Source organism: Portunus trituberculatus, chromosome 12 (genome assembly GCF_017591435.1).
Source record: "Portunus trituberculatus isolate SZX2019 chromosome 12, ASM1759143v1, whole genome shotgun sequence".
Taxonomy (NCBI): domain Eukaryota; kingdom Metazoa; phylum Arthropoda; class Malacostraca; order Decapoda; family Portunidae; genus Portunus; species Portunus trituberculatus.
The window spans coordinates 7954839-7979838 of record NC_059266.1 but is presented as its reverse complement, the minus strand read 5'-3'; the positions used below and the strand labels follow the sequence as shown (position 1 = coordinate 7979838).

The window sequence follows — 25000 nt, the reverse complement described above, 5'->3', positions numbered from 1 at the left end:
GCTGTGTGATCCATCAAGCAGAAACAGCTTGGTGAGAGGCATGCCTGCATCTCTGTGAGCCACTCTGGGTTCTCAATACGATGTTTGTAGTCTGTTCTCCATCACCACTATCTCTGTCTTCTCTCTGTTCTGAGAAAACAGGTGGATCCTCTGAATCATTTTCTGAGTCTTCACTACTGCTGTCTTCGCTTTCTTCAGTTTCTTCCTCATAATCACTGTCACTGTAGTCAGGCTCAGAAGCACTGCTAAATAAAAATTATCTGTCTTGTTCCATAGTGAGTTATGAACTGAGACGTCCCTTCGCTCTTATCAGGGTGCTTTCAACACAGCGGGTCGCTGGGGTTGCAAAGTGTCACCCTCAGAATGGGAGAATAGCTTCGTTACCCCTAAATATACAGAGCTAGTGGCAACACTACGGGTGGAAAAATAAGCCCGATACTTCCACTCACCATCTGGCCCGAGAAACTACACGTGGAGCTCAAACATGAGGTGCGAAAATTCTTGATTGCGGGAATGATCGCCGTCACTACGGACGCACTGATGCAATCATTCATATATGATCGCCGCAACATAAGGGTTAAAGTGTGTAAATAAAGGAGATTTAAACATATAAGGAATTAAGATAGGAACTTGCCGTTTTCACAGAAAACTGTAGACATTTCAAGGATAACAGCAGTATTAGTAACTCAATTTTGAGGTTTGGGTCCAAAAAGAGGGAGTAAATAACCTGACTAGGCCACTCCATTGAGACGAGGTGGGGACGCAAAGCACCAGTGTTCGAAAATGGAGCCGAAAGAATGGTAGTCAAATGAGAATTGGGTGATTGATAATATCTAATAACATGATACTCTTCTAATCCTATTTCAATGCTTTTATTGTATCTAAACATGTATTGAACCAAAATTTAATGTCCAAGTTTTTTTTCTTTCTATATATTGTAAATTTCCTTGTCAAATAATATAGTTCGTCAATTGTTTATCTTTTGATGCTCATCTTTGGACAAATCCAACCGTATCTCTTTGACTCTCATCTCACCAAGGATCTATTGGATTCCGTCAAACATTGGACTAAATCCAACAAAACTGACAGGATCCAAGGTTTATGTTGACTAGTGTAACCGCAGCTTTAGGTGTTGAGTGTGTGTATGTCTTGTGCTTTTGGTGTCTAGTTAAGATTCACAACAACAACAACAACTACTATTTCTTCACACTTCACCTTTCTCCTCCTCCTCCTCCTTCTTCCTCTAGCAAGCAAAACCCACACAACTACTATTACTTCTCCTCTTCCTCTTACAATTCCTTTCCCTACTTCTTCACCTTTCTCTTTCTCCTTCTCCTCCTCTTCCTCTTACAAATCCTTTCCCTACCTCTTCACCCTTCTTTTTCTCATCCTCTTCCTCTTACAACTCCTCCTTCTCCTCTTCTTCCTCTTACAACTCCTTTCCCTACTTCTTCACCCTTCTTCTCCTCCTATTCCTCTTCTTGTAACTCCTTTCCCTAGTTCTTCACCTTTCCCCTCTTCTTCCTCTTCCCACTCTCCTTCCTCCAACACCCGAACACCCCAACACTTACACAGAGATGCCACCCGACATGCTTTCCTCTTGTTTGGTGGCGGTGACTGTGCTGTCCATCTCGGCCATGCTCGCATCCCCGCTGTCCATCTGCCTCACCTCCTGCTGCACCTGCCTCAGCACCCGCAGCCCCTCACTCATGCTGCGGACACAACACACAGGAACACTTAGCTGGTAGTCTCTCGGTCCTTGGGAAATTGTTGTAGTGAAGGTTTGGTCAGGTTAGGTTGGGTTAGGTGAGGTGAGGTGAGGTGAGGTGAGGTGAGGGAAGGTGAAGTAAGGTAAGGTTAAAGGTAAGGTTAGATTATATATATATATATATAGATAGAGAGAGAGAGAGAGAGAGAGAGAGAGAGAGAGAGAGAGAGAGAGAGAGAGAGAGAGAGAGAGAGAGAGAGAGAGAGAGAGAGAGAGAGAGAGAGAGAGAGAGAGAGAGAGAGAGAGAGAGAGAGAGAGACCTTTTCTCACCTAACTAAAAATTAATCCTGGAATCACACATACACATAACCACATACACTACTGAATCCTGCCACACACACACACACACACACACACACACACACACACACACACCTGCCGGGATCCTGTCCACACTCCGACATGAAGTGGAAGAGGCGGTGAGCAAAGAGGAGCTGAGTGCCGGGCTGGGGTGCCGTGTGGATGCCCTCCTTGAGTGCCGTCACCGCCTCACTGATGCGTGGAGGGTCAAACAGCAGCATCTGGTCCACTATTGCCAACACCACATTGCTGTTCTCCTGTAAGGCAAGAGGAGGGTGCTGCTGGTAACCTTATTGCTAGGATGCAGTAACCAAACCAAACCTAACCTAACCAAACCTAACCTAACCTAACCTAACCTTACCTTACCTCACCTCACCCTACCCTACCTTTACCCTATCCTACACTACCTTAACTTATTTTTACCTTACCCTACCCTTACCTTACCTAACCTAACCTACCCTTACCCTACCTTACTACTTCCCTGTACTCTACCTTACCTTACCTTACCTTAATCCTGCCCTAACCCAACCTAACTTAACCTAAGACATCCATCATCTTAGTGAAGAGAAATTGAACTATCTATCTACCTAACATGTTCTAATTCAACTGAACTGAACTTAACCTTACCTAATCTAACTTAATAATACATCTACATCATTTTAGTGAACTGAAATTTTAACTATCTATCTATCTAATATATTTTAACTTAACTGAACCTAACCTAATCTATCTAAATATCTATCTATATCATACTTTTCATAAACACTCTTCCCATACTTCCATCACCTCATTCAACACAAGCACAACACACAAACACAACACCACCCCCTGCAACACATACCTTATTGAATTCATGTGCTTCCTTCAACACCTCAAGAGCCTTCTCATGTTCCCGGCAAAACTGCAAAGAACAACAACAATCAAGAGTGTTTTGCATGGTAAGATGACAAACACACAGGTGCAACACACACCAAAAGAACACTCCTGATAATATCAAACACCGTTTTTTCATGTACGAGAGGAAATCTGGGTAACAAAAACTAAACAAAAAGAAAAGAAAAATGCCCCACTTAGATGCCAGTTCCCAAGCAGGTCCAAGAGAGTTAGCCAAAAGAATGAGATCTTCCTCTTAAATGCATTCAGGTCAGAGGTAGTGGAGGAGGAAAGCTAAAAGATGAGAGAGAGAGAGAGAGAGAGAGAGAGAGAGAGAGAGAGAGAGAGAGAGAGAGAGAGAGAGAGAGAGAGAGAGAGAGAGAGAGAGAGAGGGGTGCTCGCTGGCAAGTGACATTCGCGCCGGAGAAGACACAAGCAATGGTTGTCTCTCGGTCCCCAGCCGCCATGGCAGCAATGGCAGGAAAGTTGTCTTTTGGCGCTGCTGCTCTCCCACTCCAAGATGACGTCAAGATACTTGGAGTGGAGGTGGATCGAGGGCTGAGGTTTGACAGGCATGTCAAAACCATTGCCAAGAAAGCCTCTCACAGGATCTCCGCTCTCAGAAGGATCGCCAGTTTCCTCGACAGGAAGGGGAGACTGCTGCTGTACAAGGCACAGGTGCGGCCCCACCTTGAATACGCAGCTCTCTCCTGGATGTCCTGTGCCGCCACACACAGAAGGAGACTGGACAGCATCCAACGCCGCGCCATACGGCTAGTAGATGCTGCACTACCACCTCACCCAGAGCCTGAGCGTCCCCTTGATTCACTGGAACACCGCAGAGACGTGGCGGCGATCGTAGTGTTCCATAAGGCACAGGTGCAAAGAGTGCCACATCTGGCAGGGCTGCGTCATCCTCTAAGAGTCACCGCACGGAGCACGAGAACGGTGCTCAATGGTGGTGACGCCGTAGAGGTGCCGCGATCCCACGGGTGTCAGCATCAACGCACCTTCGCAGGACGCGTCTCCAGGATGTGGAACTTGTTCACGGCCGCGGTGCCTCACGTCCAGGAGATGAACACTCACAGTGTCAAACTGATGGCACATAAGTGGAGACAGACACTGCCAACTCCTCTGACACTCTTTGTGACGTGACACTCAGTGTAGTGCAGTGCGTGAATAGTGCTAGTGAAGTGAAACGAATAGTGCTCCATTTACATGCTGACCATCTTGTATATTATCTATTTTTAAGTCTTGTAAATATTGTAGAGAAATAGATTGTAGTACCCTTAGAATAGGTAGCACACGACAGTGCGCCTTTGGGTACATGTTCCTTTGTATTAAGTTTTGTTTAAATAAAAAAAAAAAAAAAAAGAGAGAGAGAGAGAGAGAGAGAGAGAGAGAGAGAGAGAGAGAGAGAGAGAGAGAGAGAGAGAGAGAGAGAGAGAGAGAGAGACTAGCACCCACCACCAACACTCACCATAGTAAGGAACCGAGCAAACTTGATAGAGACATGGGAGTGGATATTCTTGTCTGGCTCTTCAAGGAGGATACCAAGGCAGCGCTCAAACACCTGCCTTGCCCCAGCCAGGTTGCCCCGCCGACGCTCCACCCCAGCGGCCTGCATGTACGCCTCCAGACTCGGGGAATTGCACTGCTGTAGCCCCTCGAGGATTTGTAGAGCCCGGTCTGAACTGCCTGAAGATGGAGCGGGAGAGTGAGAGAGTGAGAGAGTGAAGATGTACAAGTGAGAGATTAAGAGTCAGAGTGGCAATAAATCTTAGTTTTGGCAGCAATAAATCAATAAAGTATCAATAAATCTCAGTTGAACCAGCAGCACCTCACCTTTCTCCTCCTCAAAGGCCGCCCAAGCAAGGTGTGGTCGGAATTTCTCTCTGAGGTGGATGACACAGGCACGGTGGTACACGGAGCGAATCTCTTCCTCTGCCCCTCCATTCTCCTCCAGGTAGCGGATGTACTGTGTGGACGGAAGGTTTGCTTTTTATCTTTTTGTATGTAAAAGGGTAAACATGTGTGGTCAGAGTGATGGGTAAGTAATCTGATGTGTTGTGTTGTTATAAAAAGAAACTTGTAAGCCATTTTGACATTACAGAAAAGTGAACTTGACAGAAATAACACACACACATCACTAACCCCACAAACACACAAACACACACACACACACACACACACACACACATACAAAAAAAAAAAAAAAAAAAAAAAACATCCAGAGAAATATTTTGACACCAGAAAACAATTAACCCTCAAGACATTTCTAAAACACAAATACAGACAAACAAACATAAGACACACCATCACCAACCACACACATACACACACACACACACACACACACCATCACAAACCCACCACTACATACCCTCATCCAAAACTCCTCATAGAAGGCGCAGGCAATGAGGCAGCGTTCAAAGAGCACTCTGATTCTGGCGTCCTCTCCCTGCTTCACCTCATAGTCCAGGTAGGTACGCCAGGCCGACAGCTGACTCTTCTCCAGGGGCTTGACGTGAAAGTAGGGCCTCTTGATGGCGTCCTCGTAGCTCCAGCGGGACTTTACCTCAGACGCTGTGGCCTCGTGCAGCTTCTGACGGGCTGAGATGATGCTCTTCTGCAGTAATTTGTCTCCTCGTCTTGCTGTGGAGCGTAGAAGAGAAAAATTGAGGGTCTGTGTTGTGTTTCATTGTTTGTTTGTTTGTTTTTTTTGGCTAAGGGTGGAATGGTAGTGTTTCTTGTGGTTCTGTGTTTATTTTTGGGTTTGTTTCTCTTTCTCTTTCTGTCTTTTCTCTTTTTCTCTCTCTCTATTTTTGTTGTGGCATAAAGGTTGTTAAGGGAGGGAAGTGTGTGTTTATCATCCCTCATTAGTGCAAGTGGTCATCAATTTTATTTTTATTTTAGGTATTAGAATTCTCTCTCTCTCTCTCTCTCTCTCTCTCTCTCTCTCTCTCTCTCTCTCTCTCTCTCTCCATTTCTCTCTGTCTTTGTTTCTCTCTCTCTCTCTCTCCATTTCTCTTTGTCTTTGTTTCTATGTCTCTCTCTCTCTCTCTTTCACACACACAGTTCATAAGCGCCTCACCACATTAGTGCCAAGCTGGTCATCTCCTGGTGCTGTCTCCACTCCGGGAGGGGCCTCATCGGGCGTCTCTATGTCAGAACGGTTCAGCTCGGCCAGCACCTCCCTCCTCAGTGACAGGAACTCCTCCACCCCAATCACCTCGCTGGGCATATGCTTCCGTACATGCTCCTGGAAACGCTGCCAGTGCTGGATGTACCTGGAGGTCGGGGTGGCCAGCAGGCGCTCATACAGAAGGGTGACATTCTTCCATCGCTTCCCGCCACTCTCCCAGTTGATGTATGACTCCCACATCTTGTCTGACCTGGAGTAGTAGTGGTGGTGGTGGGAAGGTTACAAGGTGGTAGACCGTTTGATGATTAATAATGTGTTTCTTTTGGTCTTTATTGTAGCTGTGGGAGGGGTATCTATATAGTGAAGGCTAGGGTACTTTTTGGTAAGGTAAGGTAAGGTAAGGTTAAGTTAGATAAGGTGAGGTAAGGTAAGACTAACAATATCAACGAACCCACACAAATCACCATAACATTTTAAAACGCCCCATTAACAAAACAAAAACAATCTTAAACTCACTTGAACTCCAGCCCACAGGCATTAACAAACCCAACATATCACCACAATATTTGAAAATACCCCATTAACCCCTTCAATACTATGACGCATTTCCATATTCATTCTGCTTAGGATATGGCGATTTTATACAGCTTCAGAAATTCATGTTGGGGAATTATATAGTGAAGACTGGCCATTAATCTTGACCTCCATAGACCCTTCCTAATGTCAATAAAATGGTCTGATCGTAACCAAAACTCAAGGTAAAAATGCATCCCAGTACTGAAGGGATTAACACAACAAAAAACAACAACATTAAACTCACTTGAACTCCAATCCGCAGGCGTTAACAGCACGCTCGAACTCAGTCCGCACCTTCGCCTCATCGTCAGGGAACTGCGCCATCACATACTCCAGGTAGTGAAGCCACAGGTCGACGCTCAGAGGGATGGCTTCCAGACCACGATTAAATACCTGTGCACATACATCCAGTAATACCAGGTAAGACTAGACAACCAGGAGGAAAGAACAGGTAGGAGGAGAGGAACTGGGAGAGGGAATGGGAGAGGACAAGGTGATGGAGGTGGTGGTGTAGGAGTAAGGTTTAAAGGGTAGTACAGTGCATTGCTGACCTGGCATGATCTCTTTGCTTCCTGGTGGGCATCCTGCTTGGCCTTTGTGATGTAGTGGTTACTAGTGGCCATGGTATAATTGGGGAGTAACAGGAGTCGCTGTGGTGGTGGTTAGCGGTGGTTAAAGGAGAGGTTTTGTGGCTCACACACACTCTGCCCTATGAGTGATTAACGTGTGTTTGAAGGAGATTTATATGAGCTGGTAAAGAGAGACAGAGACAGAGGCAAAGACAGACAGAAACAGTGACAGCCAGACAGAAACAGACAGACAGATATAGAGAAATAGATAGACAGAGAGAAAGAGAGATAGAGATAGAGATAGAGATAGAGATAGAGATAGAGACAGACACAGAGACAGAGAGAAAGAGGACCTGACACAACCTTGGCTAAAATGTGAGAGGGCAATAATTAACAAGACCTCAAGAATGAAAGTACCTCGTTACCTGAAAGACTATCATGTCAAAGGCAGAGAAGGAAGAGGACGATGAAGAAGAGGAAGAGATAGCAATGCACTTCAGGTAATGCACTGTTAATTTCTCCGGGTGAATGACTGACCCAACACCTGACAGGCTAACAGGACCCCAACCAGGTGTGAGATCCAGAAGGTGTGCCAGGAATCAGCTGCAGGAGGGACAGGATTGGAGGGGGAGAGGGAAGGGGTGAGGGAGTAGGATAAGGTTAAGTATCAACATAATCAACATCATCTTCATCATCATCATCATCATCATCATCTGAGAACCAGTGTTGCATATCATCATCTTCATCATCATCATCATCAGCCGGCCCCCGCCCCACACGAAGGACAGGCAACACCCACCCTTTGGATCACCCTTGGCTCACTCTTGCCATGCCCTGCCCTGTACAGCCTTAACATGGCCTTGTGAAGAGAAGGGAGGGGTTGTGAGGGCTAAAATAACACACACACACACACACACACACACACACACACACACACACACACACACACACACACACCGTGTAGTGTGGTGGGTAGCACGCTCGACTCACAATCGAGAGGGTCCGGGTTCGAGTCCCGGAAAGCAGCAAGACAAATGGGGTTGGGTGTTAATGTGTGGGGTGTGTTCACCTAGCAGTAAATAGGTACGGGATGTAACTTGAGAGGTGGTGGCCTCGCTTTCCCAGTGTGTGGAGTGTGTTGTGGTCTCAGTCCTACCCGAAGATCGGTCTATGAGCTCTGAGCTCGCTCCGTAATGGGGAAGACTGGCTGGATGACCAGCAGGTGACCATGGTGAATTCACACACACACACACACACACACACACACACACACACACACACACACACACATTATCTATTTTCTCTCTTCTCTAAATATTTTTTTTCTATCTAGCTTGTTATTGGTGCTTAAATAATTCACCCTAACATATTAATCAGGTCTTGAGAGGCTTAGTAAATGACCACTACCACTCCACATGTCACCGTTACCTGCATCTCACTACCACTGACACAGAACACACACACACACACACACACACACACACACACACACAATCAACCCACAGCCAATATCAATAAAACTGCCAAAGCAAAAAAAATCAAAATAACAAAAATAACAAATAGAAACAAGCTACTTTACCCTCTCCTGTTCAAATGATAGAAACACTCATGAGGTTAATAAGTTTGTCTATCTGTCTCTCCAACTTCCCAGACACAACACACTCATGAAGTTAATTAAGTTTGTCTATCTGTCTTTCCAACCTCCCTGACACAACACACTCATGAGGAAGTTATTAAGTTTGTCTATCTGCCTCTCAAACTTCCCTGAAAATAAACTAAACAATAAATTAATAAATGTCTGTTCTCCTTCCCACAAACACACACACACACACACACACACACACACACACACACACACACACACATACACACAAGCATTCAGAGTGTGAGGGCAACAAGAGGGTATCATGAGGTGGGTGAGGGCTTGGCAAGGTGAGTCTGGGTGTTCCTCTGGGTGACGGGGCCTTGGGTGGGGTGGGTGAGGGCCACTAGAGTGAGTTAAGTACCTACTGTTGTCCTCACCCCTGCAGCGTCGCACACCACCCGAGAGGCGAGTCTTGCCCCCGCTAGACTGACGGTTCACCTGCAGACACACACCGCGCGCCAACCAGGAGTGTGTGAGACGCGGCGCAGCGATATACAGAGTGTGCGTGTGTGTGTGTGCGTGTGAATGAGTGTGTGATGATGGAAAAAGGGAATGTTTACGGATTTAGTTTTGCAATAGCTGTGTATTTTTTATTAATTTATTTATTGTCTGTGTATGTGTGTACTACTGCGCCTGTGTATAAGTGACTTGTACAGTGTGAGTTTGTATGCAAGAGTAGCTGTATGCTTGTTTGTATGTGTATGTATTGTATGGGTGCACAAAACACTCAAAAGTAGTAGTAGTAGGAGTATGAGTAGTGGCAGCAGTAGCAGTAGTAGAAGTAGAAGTAGAAGTAGAAGTAGAAGTAGTAGTAGTAGTAATAGGAGCAGTTCAGTGCAAAAATTAACAATGAAGATACCAGTCAATATAATATATATATAAGAATATGATATATATACTATATATATATATAACTAGACATTTGTTTTTCAACAGCATAATACTAAAATTATAATATATGTATAGATATATATATAACGGTTATCATCAATATATAGCAGCACGAGTCGTTTACAAACATACATGGCCTGCAAGGATGAGTCAGCACGCAGAGGGGCGGCATTGACCTAAAGTGTGGTGGAGGTGGTGGTGGTGGAGGAGGTGGTGGTGGTGGTGGTGGTACAAAGACAAAATATTAGCAGCATCAGTTAAAAAAGGACAACAGCAACAAGAACAACAGAATAATTTGTATACCCAAAAAGGAGATATATCATTATAGTATACCAAATCAATCTTCATCATCATCGTCATCATCATCATCATCATCAGCGCTTACGACTAGGAATATAGTACACAGACTTGAGGCAAAGGAAAAGATGGACTATTTACACACAAACCCTTTTTTTCGCTTCTACCTGCTTTTTTTGTTTACTTATTACCTGAAACGGAACAGTGGTGAGGTTAATGCAAGCGGTGGTGGATGTGAGACAAACACTAACAAAACAAATATATGAAAAAAAAAATATGATAAACTTGTGTCATTCATCAACAACACCAACAACAACAACAACAATAACATAAAGCAGAACATTGGAAAGTAAAATAGATAAATAAACAGATTAACGATGAATAAATAAATAAAACTAAAGGAATAAAAATAAATAAATAAAAACATCATTAGTAAGAGAACACCATTGATTTACCGACACCCTTTAGGTCAAAATTAATTAACTCCACCAATACTAACAAAGAAAGGAAACCCCTCTCTCTCTCTCTTTTTGTGAGAGGGGAAATATGACCAACGGAAACAAAAACTAAATAAAAAAAGACCCACTTAGACTTCCACATAATTTCCTCACTCATATAAAAGCAGAATGCAAAGATTAAAGCACTGTCACTGAACACTCCTAAACTGCTGACAAGAGACATTTTTATAGCTCTCTCTCTCTCTCTCTCTCATAAATCTAGCTTTTAATCATTGCATCTAGTCTACAGTGGGATGGAAATATTGTCTGTCTGTCTTGAACCTGCCTCACCTAACTTAACCTAACGTAATCCAACCCCCTCAAAACCAGTGGCGGCTCGTGATTGTTACTGATGGGGGCTGTCTCACATTCAGACAAATAAAATCTTAAATGCTTTTATTGTTATTGATTAACATACCATTGATTGATAGATTATAAAGATAGATAGATAATTATTTAATTCTTTAGGTCTTATCCTAACAGTAAATGTTTGACTTCCTTAGTGCTGGCTAAGGCCATTTGAAAAGGAAGTCCATTCTCCTGTTCCTGTTTTGTGCAAACAGATCAATAACTTTTTCATTTAAACCTGGCATATTGTTCATAGAAATCTTCTCTATTGAAATCATGGCAAGTGCATTTAGCCTCTCCTGCTTCATAGTGCTCCTTAAGAAAGTTTTGACCCTCTTCAGGGTTGAAAAACAACGTTCGGGCTCTGCTGTAGTCATTGGAATTGTCAAAAGAATTTTTATAAGTTTTGTCAATTCACAGAGTACATCACTTAAGTTATTTTCATTCACAATCTTTAATAGTTCACTCAATTTGGAAAAGTCATGCAAATCACTTCTGTCATAGAATGCTCTAAGTTCAGTCAAAAGTCTTTCTTTGGCAATCATGGGGTAAGCTTCAGTGGCTACTTCAACTTCTTTTAAAGTCACTTTTTGCTTGAAGTTAGTGAAACAGTCTTTGTTGAACAATTTAGCAGCTACTAATTGTTTAGTGAAAGAAAATCTATCAGCTATATCAGCACACATGCAGTCACACACTTCTTTTGCTTCAGCCATGAGTGTTTTTGTGGGATATTCACAGTATTTGGAATTTCTTATTTCAGAAATGGCCCTTTTGAAGTTTGTAATAAACTCATGTGCTTTAGTCACATCAATGTCTCTACACTGCATTTGATGAAGAATCACTTCTACATGAAGCATTATCTGGTGGAAAAGCTCCAACCAAAACTTAAAACTTTCATCATTCAGGGTGTTCAAAATACCTGTTGCTTCTCGTATGGTTATAGTAGCATTTGATGTACTCTCCATGCATTTTTTTAAGGGTTCAAAATGTTTATAAACCTTGTTGACAGTGCGACTATGAAAGTTCCACCTTGTAGAAGACGGGCGTGGAATGCGGCTAGTCATGTGCTTTGTAAGAAGATTTAAACGTAGAGGTGACCTTGAAAAAAATGCTGCTATGCCCAAAAGGTTAGAGAAAAATATTCGTGAACCCCGTGTAACACTTGCAGCATTTTGCATAATAAGATTAAGTTGGTGGGCATAACAGTGAATGAAGTGGGCATTATTGTAGACTGATTTTATTTTAGCCTGAACACCCTCTTCTTACCTTTCATAACACTTGCACCATCAAATGTTTGAGCTAACAGTTTCTCTGCATTCCCTTCAAGGACTGTGTTTAACTGATCAAGGATGCATTTCGACAACCCATCCACTGTTTGATTTTCTGGAGTGAAAAATCCCCAAAATCTCTCAACAACCTCTTCACCTAGCAAGTACCTTAGAACAATAACCACTTGAGTGTGTTCTGAAACGTCTGTAGTGTCGTCTGCCATAACAGCAACAAAGGGAGCTTCTTTAATTTCTTTTCTGATCTGATCACGATATATTTGCAGCAGACAATCGAGAATTTCATTCTGAATAGTCTTGGAGACACCTTTGAAGACTGCATTACTTTCTAAATGGGCCCGCAAGTCTGGATCTAATTGTGATGCATGATCTATAAGTCCTCTAAATACACCTGGATTAGCAGAGTCATCAGTTTCATCATGTCCACACAAAGGTAGCTCAAAGTGTCCACAAAATTTTATGCAGTCTATAATCTTGGACAAAATTTCACGATTCTTGGTAACATTCTTATTATGTGCATTCACTGAAAGTCTGTATGCCTCACTAAATCTTTCTTTAATATTTACACTCCCCAGAACAGACAGAGAAATTACATTATCAATATGCTTCACAGAATTCTCATGTTTCTCTGTTTTTTCTTTCAAGTTCTTTATGCATGCAAAACCATCTTTGGACCAAACTGAATCGCCTCCAAACAACAGACATGGAAAGCAAAATAGTGCATTCTTAACTTCACATCCACAAAGCCATGTTTTCCTTTGGTACCAATCACAATTAAAACTGCGACTATACTTCTTGTTGTGGCTTACTCCTTCTTGCACAATTTTAATGTCTGGTAATGGGCGACCTGCATGTTTAATTGCTACCTTCTCTTGAAGTGTTAACTGTGAAAAATTGAGTTCTTTCAATGCAGAAACTGTCTTTGCTTCTTGTGCCATTTTGCAAAATACTGCTAGGCCTACCTGGGAAAGAAAAAAAACTATTTTATACGATGTTTCTGTGACTTTACACCATCTATGATAATCAAGATTGCGCACAAGCCATCACTGATCAATAATATTTTAAAATCATCCCTGATAAATTGAAAAACGCGATCGAAAATAAGGCCGACGCAAGAACACTCACCTAGCCACAACAACGGCCGAGACAAGACTGCGCTGGACGCAGTCCACACTCGCCATGCCGCCCGGGAAGCCTCCCCCCAATTTCTCCCCGCTTTTGTATCATTAAATAGTAAATAATTTCCGTACTTCCTCATTGTTTTGCAGTATTTTTTTTTCATATAAACATATGAGAATTGGTGTTTTCATGTGAATGGTAGTCAAACATAAATAAATTAACATTATTTTCGTGAATCCTAGAAATCCACTGGGAGGGGGGGGCCGCCACTGCTCAAAACCCAAAACAACTAAAAGACTTCGGTGAATAAATGGTGTACTAAATTAACAATAAAAAAATAAATAAATAAAATAAAATAAATAAAATAAAAATAAAATAAAAATAAAATAAATAAATAAATAATAAAAATGACACAATTCTGAATAGACCCAAGAATCATGCAATTTTTTTCCTTATATCTTTGTTTAGCACATCATGGTATATTGCTGTCCATCACTGAACGAATCCACAATACTTACCTGCGTGTGACCTGTGTGCGTGTGTGTGTGTATGCGCATGAGAGAGAGAGAGAGAGAGAGAGAGAGAGAGAGAGAGAGAGAGAGAGAGAGAGAGAGAGAGAGAGAGAGAGAGAGAGAGAGAGAAACAAAGCAAGAGCAAGACCAATAAACTCTCTCTCACACACATACAAACACACACCCACACAGCAGCACACACACACACCCACACTCACACGCACATACACACACAGAGTCAGGAGGTCAGCCCGGCCCACACACCTTTCCGCAGGTCTCATAGGTGCCTTTCCGTCGCTCCAAGTCAGCGTACTTCTTCCAGTAGCCGTAGCAGTAAGGGTAGCGCTCAAAGAAACCGTCGTAAGCCTCCCGCCCGGACTCGAGGTCGCTCTGCCGGTACGTAAGACAGGTATTAGCATGAGGTCAGGTTAGGTTAGGATGTGTTGGGTTAAGTCTTTTTCCTTTACGTAAGACAGGTATTAGCATGGGGTTAGGTTAGGTTAAGATGTGTTGGGTTGGGTTAAGTCTTTTTCCTTTTCTTTTCTTTTTTTTTTCTCTCTCTCTCTCTCTCTCTGTAGTATTAGTATGGGGTTAGGTTTGGTTGGATTGGGTTAAGTCAAATTTCCTTTTTTTCTTCTTTTTCTCTCTCTAGTATTAGTATAGGGTTGGGTTGGGTGGGGTTTGGGTTGGTTTGGCTAGGTTAAGTCTGTTTTTCCTTTTTTTTTTCTTTTTCCTTTCTCTCTCTCTAATATTAGTATGGGGATTGGTTAGGTTAGGTTAGGTTAGGTTGTCTGTTTTTCCTTTCTATCTTTCTTTTTCTTTTTGTTTCTCTCTTTTATTTTGGGGAGGGGGAATGACGTGGTGTAATATTAAAGTCAAGTTTTGAACAGGTATTAGTATTCTTGGTTTAGGTTAGGTTAGGTTAGGTCAGGTCAGGTTAGGCTATAGTTGGATCTGTCTTTCTTTTTCTTACTCTTTCTTTTATTTTTACTAATCTATGTTTTGGAGAGGCAGGAGTTAATATGTGGTGGTGTTTAAACTTTCAGCCTTGCAATATTGAAGACAAGTTTACATATTTCAAAAGTTTAAAAATGTTTACAGTAAAAAACATTCCTCCATTCTTAAAAAAAATTCAGGCATTTATTTTTATTGATTGACTTTAATAGTTTACACTTTAAAAGGTTGTGGTGAAAAATATCAGCTCTTAAAATACATTAGCTACTCACACAATTGCTACTACTACTACTATTACTACTACAAGCAAACACACCAGCCAAACCAAAGCCACACAACATATCAATCTATATGAGTGGTGTTTCTAAGAGTGTCCACCAAGGGAAGGCTACAACACAAGTGGCTTCTGTCATCCCTGTTACTACTCTCCTCCAGTCCTTGCCACCTCTCACCTCTCTCTCGCTAACACATACACAATCAGCACATCTCTCTCTCTCTCTTCCTTTTTTCTCTCAGTATTAATCTCCTCTTCTCCCTTCCTCTCTCTCTCTCTCTCTCTCACGCACACTCTCATCACTAACCTCTCTCTCTCTCTCTCTCCTTGCCATGGCCTTCCCTTAGTGGTCCTTTTAGCAACAGTGCATATAGATAGATAAATGCAGACAGATGGATAGAAAGGAATAGAAAAGGAGAATAGGAGAGGAAACGATGCAATTATGTCAGGATTCAGTAAATAATATTGTAGATAGGAAGATTACAAAATGGTATTATTTTTTGCCTGATTTTCCTGATAGCAGTTGCCATAATCACAGTCACCATTTTAAGTCACTAAGCATGTCAACTGTTACATAATTTTCCCATTTAGTAATCTAGAGACAGGTTATAGTGTGTGTGTGTGTGCATGTGGATATTCACCTCACCTCGGTCACCTGCTGGTCACCCAGCCAGTCTTCCCCATTACGGAGCGAGCTCAGAGCTCATAGACCGATCTTCGGGTAGGACTGAGACCACAACACACTCCACACACCAGGAAAGCGAAGCCACAACCCCTCCAGTTACATCCCGTACCTATTTACTGCTAGGTAAACAGGGGCCACACATTAAGAGCCGCGCCCATTTGCCTCGCAGCTTACCGGGACTCGAACCCAGCCCTCTCGATTGTGAGTCGAGCGTGCTAACCACTACACTATGCGGTATGTGTGTGTGTGTGTGTGTACTACAGTGGCGGCCAATTAACCCATTTACTCTAACCATAGTGAGTGAACGAGTGAGTGAGTGAGTGCACTGGTCTGTTCCTTCACACCATGCAGTGAGTGACAGTGGCAGTGTGGTGGTGGTGAAGGTGGTGATGGCGGTGGCTCGGCAAAGGAACACAACACTCTTTACTCTCATTACCCCCATGTGAGACTCAGTGACTTGTATATAAGCAACAGTAACACTTGTAATGAACCTTCCACCAAGTCTTACCCGCTCCACCTCACTATCAGTCTCCACAAAGGCCTGGAAGTAAAAATCATTGACATCCGTAAGACAATGCTCCAAAATTAGGCAAAATAAATGACTGGGGGATCTCAAGGGGGCAAAATAATGTCATGCTGTATTAAAAATGAAGGGAAGGGAAGGGAAGGGAAGGGAAGGGAAGGAAAGGGAAAGGAAGGGAAGGGAAGGGAAGAGAAAAGGAAAAGGTGGACAGAATCAAAGCATTAGAGTGAAATAAAGGGAGCAAAGCGAAGCAAAGCAAAGCAAAGCAAGCAGTAAGAATATAAACAAACCAGTGTGTGTGTGGATACATTCATTCATATATATATATAAATACATACATACACACATACACACCACTCTCCATAGACAGTTTTATACCTTTGCATACAGTGGGAGGGAGGGAGGGATGGGAGAGAGAGAGAGAGAGAGAGAGAGAGAGAGAGAGAGAGAGAGAGAGAGAGAGAGAGAGAGAGAGAGAAAGAAAGAAAGAAAGAGAAGAGAGAGAGAGAGAGAGAGAGAGAGAGAGAGAGAGAGAGAGAGAGAGAGAGAGAGAGAGAGAGAGAGAGAATTATCACCCCCCTCACACTCCTCTTCCTCTCACACTCCCTCCCTCCCTCCCTCCCTTTCACTACTCTGTTATTCCCCTCTCCTTGCCTACTTTCCCACCCCACCTTGTCCTACTAATACAAGGGGAATGTTTCATAGCACAACACTACAAACTATCTCAACCTCCACATTTGTCCTTGTATTCTGAAATCTTTGTGTTTATATAAAAAAAATTGCATTCATTCTTATTTTGTCGACATTCGAGTTTTTTTTTCTTTTCCTCTTTTTTTTCTTCATTATGTTCATTTCAATTCATTCATATTATCATTCTCTCTTTCTTTTTCTTTTCTTTTTTTTTATATTGGAGGGAAAAACTGGCCTAATATAAGAATGACTGGAAAAAAAGAGGCCTACAGGATTTTCCAAGTACAATATTCCTTTCCTGCCTATTCACACACACACACACACACACACACACACACACACATACCATGACCCATTCCTCTCCCAATCCTTGTATACACTCACCCCATTATAGATACACCCCATCCTTCACTCTGTCTCTCCACCTAAACCTCTCCCAGCTCTCCCTCACACACACCACCTACTCTCACATCACTTCCTTCCATTATACTTGCTCCACCACCTCTCCCACACACATGCCAGTAACTCTCACATCATCTCCTTCCCTTACACTTGTTCCACCACCTCTCCCAGCTCTCCCTCACACACCTACAGACACACACACATACAGACCAGCTCCTCTCACATCAATTCCTTTCTCCACACATGTTCCATCATACACACACACACACACACACACTGGCAGCCCACCACCAGCACACACGCACACACCCAGCACTCACCACCTGGTCAATGTGCTGCAGAAGGAGAGTCCAGGCCTGGAAGTCATTGGGGTTATCATTGACGTTCTTCCACAGCTTGTCCACCTCATTGGAGTGTTTCTTGGTGGCCGGCTCCTCCTCGGACAGCCCTCCATCGCTGGCCGGCCTCTTCAGTGACCCGGATACCATTTTCTCTTCAGTCATGGCTGCAGAGGTTATGGCCGTCACTGCTGCCTTCACTGCCGCTGTTGTTGCATCTTCCTCTTGCTGCTGCTCAGAGTCCTGGTGGTGCTCTGGGGGTGGAGGGTGGGTGGTGTCTTCCTGTGGTGGTGGTGGTGGCGGTGGTGGCAGCTGCTGGTACCCAAGCTGGTCGTCGCTGTCCTCTTGTTTTTGTTGTTCCAGCATCATGTACTCCAGCTGTGATGTTGCTGCTGCTGCTGCTGCTGCTGCTGCTGTTGTAGGTTCTATGGCCTCTTCCTTTATCTCCATTTCTCCTCTCCCGCCCCCTCCTCCACCGCCGCCACCTCCACCCCTCCCTTCCTCCTCGTCTTCCTCCATCTTCATAGCCTCCTGCTGCTGGTGGTTCAGCTGTGAAGGTAGTGGTTATTAGTCACTAGTGCTTACACACACACACACACACACACACACACACACACACACACACACACACACACACACACTACATTGCAACACAACTAGGGTAAGCTATGTTAGGATAAGTTAAGGTAAGGTAAGGTAAAATAAGGTAAAATAAGGTAACGTAAGGTATGATGAGGTGAGGTGAGGTGAGGTGAGGTGAGGTGAGGTGAGGTGAGGTGAGGTGAGGTGAGGTAAGATAGGGTAAGAGTACTGATTAACTCTAATGCAAGAGTTAACCAGTACTCTCAACCATTCACTTTTCACTGGTAAACTCTGAAACTCCCTGTCTGTGTCTGTATTTCCAACTTCCTCTGATTTGACTTCACTTAAGAGGGAGGTTTCAAGACATTTACCCGTCTTTTGGATAACCCTTTGGATCTGTAAGGGGACTGGCAACTGAGTGGGCCTATTTTTTTAATTCTTTTTGTTACCCTTGGCCTGTTTTCCCCTTCTTACATTAAAAAATGGTAAGGCAAGTTAAGGTTATGTAAAGTAAGGTAATACAAGATAAGGAAAGGAAAGGAGAGGAAAGGTAAGGTAAGGTAGGGTAGGGTAGGGTAGGGTAGGGTAGGGTAGGGTAGGGTAGGGTAGACTATGTTAAATTAAGTTAGGGTAGGGTAGGATAAGGTAGGCTATGATAGGTTAGCTTATGTGGTGCTGCTGTGAGTGCATGGCTCACCCTGTGGTCATCCTGAGTGTTGGGTGTGTCCTGGTGGCTGCCATCCACCGGCTCTCCGTCCAGTATCTCGTCCTTGATCATCTGGTACAGCCGTGGGGAGTCTGGCCCAGAGAGTCCCAGGCCCTCACTAGCCTCCATGCTGGGACGCTGCTCTGCTCTTCCCTCTTGCCTCCTAACAGTGCTGCGGTGCCTCTCCTCTGTCAGTGCCTTTCCTGTCGCCCCTGTCAGTGCTGCGGTGCCTTCACTCTGCTGCCGACAAGATGACACGGCACTGTTTTTATTTGTGTTCCTCTCTCTACAATACACTAGGTTTGGTTAGGGTTGGTCAGGTTAGGTTAGGTTAGGCTAGATCAGGTTAGGTTAGGTTAGGTTACATCAGATTTGGCTAGGTTAGGTTAGGTTACATCAGGTTAGGTTAGACTAGATCAAGTTAGGTTAGGTTAGACTACAAAAAGGTCAGGTTAGGGTTGGGTCTCATAAGATAGCTTAGGTTACTGTTAGTTTAGCTTTGGCTAGGTTAGGTAAGATCAAAGTTATGGTAGGTTAAGTTAGGTTAGGTTGAGTTAAAATAACTGGCGTAATGCTTCGCTTCTGCTTCTAAAAGCTAGTAATGGCAATCTATATGTCTCTCTCTCTCTCTCTCTATGCCGGACTAGGTTAGGTTAGACTTAAACTGTTGGTGCAATGCTTATTTTCTCACTTAAGGCTTACATTGCCAATTCATCTCTCTCTCTCTCTCTCTCTATGCTATGCCAGGTCAGGTCACTCTGGGCTCGACTCCTTCCAACACCCTACCCTAACCAACACACACCATCGTAAACACACTCACACACCACCATACCACACACACACCTGAACTTGCCCTGACGCAGCACCCCTCTAGTTCACCACAAACTGACCCAAACCACCTCAAATAACAGTAATAACAGTACCACCAACCCACACTCACCACCACACCACCATAACATTACCGCCACCACCACCAACTCCTCCCCACCCCCGCCCCGCCCCTACCAGCCCCACCACCCTGACACATGCACCCCACGCCTCACACACCACCCCACACCACACACCTGCAGCCCCACACACCTGAGTAACGCGGTGCCAGGTGTGTTGGATGCCGCCGTCTCCTTTACGCCTGAGATGCCAAGATGGCGCCGCCGCCTTGAACAGAAACGAGCCTACTTTATTTAGCCACAACAAAATCCCGGGCAAAGTATGGAGTATTTATTGTAGGAATTACTTTTTTAGTGGATTCTGTTTATTTTTATATTTTATTTTGCCTATTTGTTTTTAAAGAAGCTGTCGTTCTGAATACTGCTTTTGGAAATCTCGTCGTCTCTTGCATTAAGATTAGGATCAAAGGAATCGCTAAACATTTAAATTTTGAGATAATAAGGGAAATTCAAATACTATAAATTAAAGAGGAAATACATTTATTATTGAGGCAGAGAAAACTTAGTAATGCTCAATTCCTCTATCTATCAACTCGACAACCTTCCAGACAACTATCCCCTCTTCTTCAATGACACTCAACTGTCCCCCTCTTCTACACTGAATATCCTCGGTCTGTCTTTTTTTTTTTTTTTTTTACTTATAATTTAAATTGGAAACTTCACTCATCTCCGGCTTAAAAAAATAATAATAAGATAAGCGTTCTGAGTCGTCTCCTCCAATTCTCACCTCCCCCACTGTTAATTCTGTGCATAGGCTGTATATCTGTCTATATATGGAGTATTCTTCACATGTAAGGGGGTGTTCCTTTCATATAGCACTTTAGATAAGGTTGAATCAAAAGCTTTTCTACACCAAGGGGACACACTCTGCGTCACTATATCATGGAATGTCCTCTCATTGCTACATTTAGGCCACAAGGTCAGCAGGACTTGTACAGCCTCATTGACCATCTCCTAGACTCTGCCACCCTCAAGAAATACTCAGGGAATATCCTCAGTTTGCTCCCAGACTGTAGGATGTCTTAGGCAGTTAGGTGTGCAATATGTGTATTTATTTATTGAAATACTTGTATTCTTGCTGTGTATACTGTCCAGAGTTATTTTTGTGATACTTTAACCTTATGTCTTTGCCCATTACATCCTCCTCCTTTGTTGTAATTATTTATTAATTCAACAATAAATGTATCAATCAATCAATCAAAAGCTTTTCATCTTATCAACTCCTCTCATCTGAATTTTACATATTTTTTTTCTCTTCCTTCCGTTTTCTTCTCGCTTTTATTTCATCTCTACTTCATCTTTCCCTTGCTCTCTCTCTCTCTCTCTCTCTCTCTCTCTCTCTCTCTCTCTCTCTCTCTCTCTCTCTCTCTCTTTAATCCTCCCAGTATCTCAACCTCAGGAAATGTGATCATGTTAAGGCGCCGTTAAAGAGACAGAGGGACGTGAAAAACAGCAACCGGCGTCTCTCAGTCCCAGACCCAGACCCGAGGTGGCAGCACTGCAGTATCATGCGGACCATCAGAGGGAGGAGACGTGCTGGTGCGCTCTCCCCTCACCTCCTTTAGTGTATAGTTTCCCTTACTACTGTTTCCCGTCCATTTCCAGTAGAGAGAGAAAGAGGGGGATTTTAAATTAATATGGACCCCCAGGGAGTTTGATTTATCTTCTGTCCTTGTAAGTATAAATGTTTTTCTTGTTGGGATTTCTAAAAGGGGAAATTTTTGTGTTTTTATAATCTCCATCCCTGTTTTCACAATTTTTTTTTTTTTTTTTTTTCCTCGTTTTGAATTATCGATCCGTTTTTTGTAGAGTTGCTGTGTGAGAAAATGGTGTTTCCAGGGGTGTCTGTGTTAGTTCCCCGTGTGGCCCATGTGTTGTGTGCAGTGTTGTTGTTGTTGTTGTTGTTGTTGTTGTTGTTGTTGTCATTATTATTACTGCTATTATTAATTTGTTGTTATTTGCTTGTTATTTATTTTATTATTATTACCTTTTTTATTATTATTATTATTATTATTATTATTATTATTATTATTATTATTATTATTGTTGTTATTATCATTATCATTCATCATCACCACCATCATCATCATCATTATCATTATCATTATCATTGGTGTTGATGTTATTGTTGGTGGTGGTGGTGGGGGTGGTGGTGTTACTACTACTACTACTACTACTACTACTACTACTACTACCACCACTACTACTACTACTACTACTACTACTACTACTACTACTACTACTACTACTACCACTACTACTACCACTACTACCACACACCACCACCACCACCACACCACCACCACTACCACCACCACTACACCTGCTGCACCACCACCACCACCACTACCACCACCACTACCACCACCACCACCACCACCACCACCACCACCACCACCACCACCACCACCACCTGCACCACCACCACCACCACCACCACCACCTGCACCACCACCACCACCACCACCACCACCACCACCACCACCACCACCACCACCACCACCACCACCACCACCACCACCACCACCACCACCACCACCACCACCACCACCACCACCACACCACCACCACCACCACCACCACCACCACCACCACAACCACCACCACCACCACCACTGCCACCTCACCACCACCACCACTGCCACCACCACCACCACCACCACCACCACCACAACCACCACCACCACCACCACCACCACCACCACCACCACCACCACCACCACCACCACCACCACACCACCACTGCACTACCACTGCCACTGCACCACCACCACCACCACCACCACCACCACAACACACTACCACCACCACCACTGCCACTGCACCACCTGCTACACACTACCACCACCACCACCACCACTGCACACCACCACCACCACCACCACCACACACTACCACCACTGCACTACCACAACAACAACCACTACCACCACCACCACCACCACCACACCACCACCACCACCACTACCACCACAACCACCACCACCACCACCACTACCACAACAACCACCACTGTTACCACCACTGCTACCACCACTGCACCACTACTACTGCACCACCACTGCTACCACCACCACCACTACCACCACTGCTACTACCACCACTGCTACCACCACTACCACCACCACTGCTACTACCACTACCACTACTACTGCACTACTACTACTACTACTACTACTACTACTACTACTACTACTACTGTGTGTGTGTGTGTGTGTGTGGTAGGCAGTGGGTAGTAGCAGTGGCAGGTAGCAGGTGGTGGTGGTGGTGGTGGTGGTGGTGGTGGTGAGCGGGTGGTGGCTGGGTGGGTGGTGTTGTTGAGGATAGATCATCAATATTCACCTCCCGTCGCACACACGCTGTCAACTTTAGACCGCACAAAATAACCTTCCATTTATTCAGTTAGCGCTTTGTAAGGTACTGGGGGGGGTGACTGTTATGGGTAAGGGGTATGGGGGGTGAGTACCTGCAATGAATCATACAAATATCCATGTAATACTTCTCTGTAGCACATCTTTGACATGAGCACTGCCCAGGTACGGTCCACCACAGCACAGCACAGTCAAATACAGCATAGCACAGCACAACACAGCACAGCACAGTAACACAGCACAGTACAGTACATCATAGCACAACACAGGACAGCACAGCACAGCACAACACAGCACAGCACAGCACAGCGCAATATATTAGTGTGTGATTAGTGAGTTGAGCCTTCCGTAGTGTATACAGTGACAGGCCACGCTGACTCCCTACAGTGGCCTCGTGTGTGTCAATCTTGGCCTCGTGTGTTGTCAGTCTCGGCCTCGTGTGGTGTCAGTCTTTCATTCCTGGAGGTGTGTGACGGCCTGGGTCTCGCTCACTGGGTCACACATCCCTCATTCCCACAATCCGGGAATATGTTGGCGTGTGACCTGTGGCCGTGACGCAGCGTGACCCCCTTCCTTCCCTCCCCAGGGCAATAATCGTGTAGCTGTCATGTTTATTTGATCATATTTCTAATTTTTGTGTTCACTTACTGACTGCTTAAATATTCTCATTGGCTCTATTGTAATTTCCATCAAATGAATGATTATTTGGTGCCCAGGTACAGACTGGGCACTGGAGTATTGGGTTTGATGACTAGTGCTTTTCAAAACTGCCTTCTACTTAATCTGTTCCGTTAAAAGATACTCCCCCCATTTCCGGCCCTCACCCCCTAATGACATACGTGTTGGTGTAAAGCAGATGAGGTGGTGGGGGGTGGTGGTTTTCGCCTCTGGGATGTGACAGCAGAGTGACTCCACCTTCTGTGTACTGTCATTGGCTGGTGGGCCGATGGTAATTACTGTGCGCACCCACACTCGTGTATGTGTGTCTTTCCTGTCGTCCCACCAGCCAATGGCAGTATACAGAAGGTAGAGGTAGGCTATTCTGACGTCAGATATCAAAGACAGTGCATCTCCCCCCCACCCTTCCCCTTCAACACAACGCAGCACTATATGATAAGATTAACCACGCTGCGTCGGTACATTTTCCTACCGACCGCCATCTTCATCAGGTCTGCCGCCCCTTGTGTCTTCAGGGAATCCACTATTCTTGAAGTAATAGAAACACTGAAGAGACTGGTGGACTTCGAGTACTGTATCCAAAAAGTGTGTTGTTGTTGTTGTTGTTGTTCATTATATTCATGTTTACAAAAATATCTTATATCAAGGTTCTCTCATTTTGGAAAATGCTTAACCTCTTGAGTACTGGGACACATTTTTACCTTGTAATTTGTGTACGATTAGACCATTTTATTGACATTAGGAAGGGTCTATGGAGGTCAGAAGATTAATGGCCACAGTTTTCACTATTCTAATCCTCTACATAAGTTTCTGAAGCTGTACAAAATTACCAAATAGTAAGCAGAGTGAATATGAAGACGCGTCATGGTACTGAAGGGGTTAATAGCTTCCCTCTTTTTGACATTCATTCCGATGCATCTCCCTCATTACAGACTCGACAGCACAATGGCACCTGTGAGCTCAGACGCCCTTGAAAGAAGTGTTGTTTCTAAACTTTGCGACATACAACTGTTACCTTTACATT

General features: G+C 44.0%; 2 protein-coding genes across 3 annotated transcripts in view; one reads left to right on the top strand and one right to left on the bottom strand.

The window, feature by feature from the left end:
• LOC123502566 (pre-mRNA-processing factor 39-like) overlaps positions 1-25000 on the bottom strand; it is a 58842-nt gene that overhangs the window by 1388 nt on the left and 32454 nt on the right. The window contains exons 2-14 of the mRNA XM_045251703.1: positions 20061-20135; positions 18972-19220; positions 17675-18241; positions 16248-16280; positions 14091-14216; positions 6907-7055; positions 6029-6336; positions 5325-5587; positions 4787-4919; positions 4422-4639; positions 2910-2969; positions 2144-2325; positions 1572-1712 (exon numbers count right to left, since the gene is read on the bottom strand). Coding sequence (XP_045107638.1) covers positions 1572-1712; positions 2144-2325; positions 2910-2969; positions 4422-4639; positions 4787-4919; positions 5325-5587; positions 6029-6336; positions 6907-7055; positions 14091-14216; positions 16248-16280; positions 17675-18241; positions 18972-19109 — 2318 coding nt within the window. The 5' untranslated portion in view covers positions 19110-19220; positions 20061-20135. The remainder of the gene's footprint in view (positions 1-1571; positions 1713-2143; positions 2326-2909; positions 2970-4421; positions 4640-4786; positions 4920-5324; positions 5588-6028; positions 6337-6906; positions 7056-14090; positions 14217-16247; positions 16281-17674; positions 18242-18971; positions 19221-20060; positions 20136-25000) is intronic.
• LOC123502560 overlaps positions 21412-25000 on the top strand; it is a 12029-nt gene continuing 8440 nt past the window's right edge. The window contains exons 1-2 of one of the 2 annotated variants that reach the window (XM_045251700.1): positions 21412-21601; positions 24468-24561. The gene's annotated coding sequence lies outside the window, so the exon portion shown is untranslated. The remainder of the gene's footprint in view (positions 21602-24467; positions 24562-25000) is intronic. The other variant, XM_045251699.1, reaches the window with a different exon arrangement.